Genomic DNA, 6,264 nt, shown 5'->3' on the forward strand with positions numbered 1-6,264 from the left:
AATCCCAGATTTTATTAAAGGAAGAGAAAATTACATTTAGGTTAGCAATATAAAACAACCTGTAATAAAAACGTACAATAGCAAGGCGTTTTTAAAATGGAATTTGTACAAAGATATATTTATACAATCTAATAATAGTCGCCTATTTTTTTTAAAAAACTTCACCAGCGCAAACGTGCTTTTGCATAGAAGTATGGTAATTTATTTTGAACCCCTTCAAGGTGTCATGTTATCTTTAATCAGACTTGTTCTGCACTGGCGTAAATTAATACTGTTTTAGTACAAGTTCCATAATTGTCTTGGATACCTCAGCTTGTAGAACGCACATTGCTATCTTTTGCATTGCATTGTTCAAAATAATAATACTATTAAAACAGCGTAGTGTGCACCAGTGTATGGGGTAATAGAATTATATTAAGTTATTTAAATCAAAATGCTTTATTTTTACAAGTCGACATTTAACAAAAAAAAAAAAAAAAAAAAAAAAAGGAAAAATGGCTGATGCGTCAACATCTGTCAGGACAAGAATAAAAATAATAATCCAATTCTGCACACTATTACCAGAGGAGGAACCTTGCCCTATTAAATTGACTAACAAAACGATGACGAATCCGTTCATCCTGATGGGCCTAGTATGACGTATCTACATTTTTCAAACGTAATTACCATCCCGTGGAAAGTGTTCAGATGTATAAAACGAGGGAGTCTGTGTTCCATACACCGAGAATACAGCGGAGTGGAGTTTTAAAGAGCAGGTACATTCTATTGGAGAGGACGACTTTGCATCACAAGGGTAGTTCAGAACAAGATCGCTCTGTTCGGAGATTAGCACCAAGAAAAGACAGAGCGCTGCTTTCAGCACCAAGGACAACTCTTTGTACTGAAGCAAACGGTTGAAGCACAATGTAAGTTAAGGGATTATTTCAATGGTATTCTGCTGTCACTTTTTATATATAAATTTGTGATCATGTACAAAATTCTCAATGGATTAATATATGTTAAAATATGTTGAGTTACCTTTTTCTTTTTGATTCTTTACCACTTAAACGTTTAGAATCATTACTTTCTTTAGTTTATAGTTTCAACAGGCGACTTATATAAAAGCTAGCTTTATTAGTATGGGGCAGATTCACAGATCACATGCATCTTAGTGGTTTCTTCAGTTCTGTAATTTTAAGTTCTGTAAGTTCATTTTGTTTTTAAATTTATATTATTCTGTAGTTTATTGTACACTTGTGTTTCAGAGATTTTTGAAAATGCTTAAACTTTGCGAGGTGGCAATGAATATTCTTAAAAGTGCATTATATCACTTTCTTTATATATTAATATAAAAAATAGCACTGCGATGAATGCTTGTGAATCCGCCCATTTCTTTACTGTCAGAACGTTTTATTTTTCAATCCGATGCATATGCACTTCGTGGTAGTTTGATCTTTAACACAATGCATGATTTTCAAAAATATGAATTGTACCTTGACTTTGTTAACAAACTAAGAGTTTTACAATACTTTACATAAAATGAATTTGCTTTAAGTCGACCTGTCTTGAAGTGAAATGTAATATATGGACTGACGATAACGTTCAAGAAATAATTGAGCTAGTACATTTTTGCAAACTAAGTATTTTTATTTATTTATTTATTTATTTATTTATTTATTTATTTATTATTTCTGAGACTCAATTTCAAAGTTAATTACTGCAGTAAGTCAAAAGACACACCCGTTGTCAAATAATTTGATGCTCTATTGGATATGGTTTTTTGACCTTTTTTTCTAGATTCAAAGCTATGTTACAAAGGAACAGTTCCCAGCTTCTGCTGTTATTAGCCCTGTGCAGTGTGTTATATTCTAGGACATTGGGACTACCTGCTCTTGGAACATACTCTACCATGAGGTAAGGGCTTTTCACAGTATAATGGGCAACAAGTTAACAAGATCACTTTCTTAATATCTTCCATTTTTATCACACCCAAAATGGATGCTGTCATATATATATGCTAAGTGGTGCATACACTGTGTAAAGTGATAAAATAATAACATTTAAATAAAATAATTGTTATTGTTTGTTATTTTACATTTACATGAATTAATGAATAAACAAATTTGACCTAGAAAAAACAGTTAAAATCTGAATCATAATTCATCTGAGGAAACCAGATTACCTAAATGACCTCAAGTCTGCAATTTGATAACCAAACCTAAGGTTAAGGACAGTAGTTACACTTTGGTTAAATTACGCTGTTCAATACTATGCTGAGACACAATATGACATCAATATAAGACAAAGCAAATCTATCAGAGTCAACAAGTTGTTTATTTCAGGGCTTATCTTACAGGTTGGGGAACACAATTACTTTGGATGGAGATAGTGATAGCGACTGGACAAAGGACTCATCAAAACACGAATCAGTTCCAGAAAGCTATAAACTTTATTATGATTTATCAAATGCAGTGGCCAGGTAGGAATATTTTGGTCATTTCTTTCCATTTCTTTATTAATACTGCTTTTTTATGGCTTCCTGTTTTAGGAAACAAAATGCTCAATAAATACAATAATAAAAAAAAATTGTGAATTATTTGTGTATTTATTCATTTATTTTTAGAACTGCACGACATGCGGATGGGCTTTTCACTAGTGGATACAGTAAACTTCTTGGTCAGCTTTCAGCAAGAAGGTACTTGGAGTCCCTTATTGGAAAAAGGGTCAGGTAAAACATGTGGCTGTTTAATTGTTTAATTCATACAACTCAAATGTTTATTGATCTAGTATGCCCTAAGATTTTATATTAATATGCTGTTGTTTCTTTCCTTTGACAGCAACAACTTTTTGGAGGAACAAATACCAGTCAAGCGCCACTCTGATGCCATATTTACTGACAACTATAGCCGCTTTCGAAAACAAATGGCTGTAAAGAAATACCTAAACTCTGTCCTTACAGGAAAGAGAAGGTATGGAGAAAAATGTTTATACTCAAAAGAAACCAAAGCAAAAGATTGTAAAATCTCAAACTACAGTTCAGAGAAACTCATGCCTGAAAAACAAACGTTTGCAAACATATATATATATATATATATATATATATATATATATATTATATATATATATATAATATATATATATATATTATATATATATATATAAAGTCTGAATTAAGACTGAATTAAGATGTAAAGGTGTACATTTCATGATTTCAGTACCATGCTATCATGCTATAAATTCCAAACTACAGATTTGAATTAATGTTATGTTAAAATTTCCTGATAAGTGAATTTGAAAACATTGTACCAGTGTTTTTTATTAAGCTGGTGTATGACATCAATGGGCATTAGTTTTCACTTGTTACAGCCAGAGTGACTCTTTACCAGTTTGATCAACGGATAGCTGATTGCTTTAAGCCTAGGCTTTTCTGTCCCTTAGCAATATAATGCAATTCATTGACTAGCCTTGCCTATGTACTTTTTACAAGAAAGTACAAATATACTTCAGAAACTATAGATTAGGATAGCTTAACTGTAGAATCTGCACAGGATGTATATATATTTTACCTGTAGGTCAATCTTTGGTTTTATGTATGGTGTTTCCTAGCATTAATTTGGCTGATCTTAGCTTTTTCAAAATCAACTTGGCTGTCCAAAGAAGTTGTTAAAATTGTAGCTTTACCATTTAAGCATTACCAACATTCTGTATTTTACAGAAACATATTCACATATTTATATATAGTAGCAATAAGATATCACATTTCTGTTTGAGTATGTTTATTCAGGATGCTTTAACACATTGCTTCTATTGTATAAAACCAATTTATTTAGCTCCGATGAGGGACGTGGGGATGATAGGCTTTAATACTGTAATACCATTTTTAAAAAAAAATCTAAAGTGATGAAAAACGATTTTCATTAGTTTTCTTTCTTCAGTGCATTCATCTCCTTTTTTCATCTGTAACAGCCAGGAAGACATGAATCCAACAAGCCTTCAGGAAGAAGTCACCCTTAATGAACCCTACTCAGAAAACTATGATGAAGTTTCTGTAAATGAGCTCCTGAGCCATCTCCCACTGGTAGGTCATGTTTTACATTAATCCATCACTGAAGTTGATAGGGATACAAAAATACAGCTTGTATGTTTATTTGTGTAAACCCATTCCAAAATTTAAAGACATTGAAAAAGACTTCTAGGTGAAACGTTTGTTATTGAATTTATTTCTTTTTAATATTTCTACATTGCATCCCTGAATGGTAAGGTTGGTATGGGTACAAAAATACAGTGCTGGCGTGATCATTTACATAGTGTTCTGACTTTAAGTTGTCTTTCAGTCTTTTTTTTTAAAACTGCTCCAAGGTCTTTGAACAGGTGTATTTCTGGTACTGGCGTACCTTCCCACAGCACCCACAGCAACACCTCCCTCCCCACAGTCTGACTTTTATAGTTACAATTTGCAGTGATCACTTTGATCATTTAAGATTTAAATTAAAACTATTTTTCTATGACAAATTGGATTGAAAGCTCTATACAGTGAAGTGTGCTGGAGATCTGAGCAAACTTTAATTCCCAGTCACAGCAGAATGGTCATGACCTTATCTCCACAGAAATAACATCTGATTTGACTGTTCTGTTTGCAGCTTATTAAAAATACAAATGTTATGGTTCTCACTTAAACAAAAACATGGGCTCATATAACTCCTGTGTTGGTCTCCCTGCACTCGCTCCCAATGTGTTTTAGAATTCATTTTAAAATTGTCATATTGACATATAAATCATGAAATGGCTTGTCCCCGGATTACCTAAGAGAGATTTTGTCTACATATAAATCTTACTGCATTTTAAGGTCAACTGACAAAGGTATTTTGTGCCTCCCAAAGGTAAAATTGAAAAGGAGAGGAGAAAGTGCATCTAGTTATAATAGCCCCCAGATTGTGGAACTCATTGCCCTTCTGTATTAGAGATGCTGCTTAAGTTATACAGTAATACAATACACCACCCCCAGAGATAGCGTGACACATTTATATAACACCTCCAGATTTCTAAGTGAGTGCAATTCTGTAATCTTACAACTGACAAATGAGCATTGTAAATGACAACAAAGTAGTGTAAAATTCTGCCAGCAGAAATTTGAGTTTGTACCGTAACATATTATTTTATAGCAAACAGATGAGATCCTGATTTTGAACATTATATCCAGGATTTAGAAACTCCAATTAGCATCTCTACCAGTAGGATTTAAAATTCCACGGGTACAGATCCCAATTAGAGTTTATACAAGCGAGGCTCCATTTGGGATCGCTAATGGTGACACATCAAATCTTACTGAATTGGAATATCTTTCTTGTCACATTATCTCAGTGTGGAGCAACAGCAGCTCTTGAAGTGCACTATGTGTATGGAAATGTGGCTTTTACAATAAGTTGAAAAGTTAGAATAAAAAATGCTTCACCTGAGTGACATTAATCTTTTCCTTTTTTTTCAGACCCTCTGAAGAAACACATGATAATTTTACATATGTTTCAGTTTAAATAGCATTACAAGGACTTCAGTACTAAAACCAAAACATTTATTGTGGAGTTGATGGTGATACTGTATATGTGGTTGTTATATATAAAAGTTGATGTTTACAGTGTAAATATTATAATTACATTTTTGCCTAAAGCTGTACATATGTATGCTAGCCATGAATTCATAAATATTGTGTGGGCTTATCTTCTGTAAATCCTTAGTTCAATAAATGCATTGAAATGAGTACTGTGCACACGACAATTCAGTATTATATATATATATATATATATATATATATATATATATATATATATATATATATATATATATATATATATATATATATATACTATCGGACCTAGGGATATATATATATATATATATAATATTATATATATATATTATATCTATATATTATGTGTAAAACACATACATTTCTGTAGTAAAGGCTTCATCAATTGTATTGGTACAAAGTTAAAGTAACCAGTAGTTGTAGTAGTTTCATGGATACAATTATTTCCAAACATATAAACATGACAAAAACATTATTAATGTAATTCAGGATACAGTTTGTATGTTCATACTTCCCTTTTAAAACTGGTTATTATATATCTTGTTAGCACACCACTAAGGGTTACAATAACCACTTAAATGATTTAAAATCCACGTTTTTTTTTTTATATTTATTAACGTATTTTTTCTTATTAACACTATAGACAATATAAAACAACAACAAAACACAATTTTCTTCCTGGTATTCCTGTGTTGTAGGCC

General features: G+C 31.8%; 1 protein-coding gene across 2 annotated transcripts; it reads left to right on the plus strand.

Moving 5' to 3' along the window:
• The first annotated feature begins 737 nt into the window (after positions 1-737).
• Positions 738-5,723, plus strand: LOC121316549 (VIP peptides-like). Of its 2 annotated transcripts, XM_041251583.1 has the most exons (7): positions 738-905; positions 1,777-1,893; positions 2,336-2,458; positions 2,603-2,707; positions 2,817-2,948; positions 3,946-4,057; positions 5,465-5,721. In XM_041251583.1, exons 2-7 carry the CDS (start codon positions 1,787-1,789, stop codon positions 5,471-5,473), a joined length of 588 nt encoding a protein of 195 aa, XP_041107517.1. In that variant the 5' UTR covers positions 738-905; positions 1,777-1,786; the 3' UTR covers positions 5,474-5,721. The 2 variants fall into 2 exon arrangements, with proteins under 2 accessions (XP_041107517.1, XP_041107518.1); XM_041251584.1 differs by lacking the exon at positions 738-905 and having other exon boundaries at positions 1,784-1,893; positions 5,465-5,723.
• The last annotated feature ends 541 nt before the right edge of the window (positions 5,724-6,264 follow it).

Source organism: Polyodon spathula, chromosome 6 (assembly GCF_017654505.1).
Source record: "Polyodon spathula isolate WHYD16114869_AA chromosome 6, ASM1765450v1, whole genome shotgun sequence".
NCBI classification, from domain to species: Eukaryota; Metazoa; Chordata; class Actinopteri; order Acipenseriformes; family Polyodontidae; genus Polyodon; species Polyodon spathula.

Bases quoted from the DNA above. Each gene is read 5' to 3' on its own strand.
- LOC121316549 (XM_041251583.1), top strand. From the start codon at position 1,787: ATGTTACAAAGGAACAGTTCCCAGCTTCTGCTGTTATTAGCCCTGTGC. The intron at 2,459-2,602 runs GTAGGAATATTT...ATTTATTTTTAG, and splicing joins TTATCAAATGCAGTGGCCAG to AACTGCACGACATGCGGATG. The intron at 2,708-2,816 runs GTAAAACATGTG...TTCCTTTGACAG, and splicing joins CTTATTGGAAAAAGGGTCAG to CAACAACTTTTTGGAGGAAC.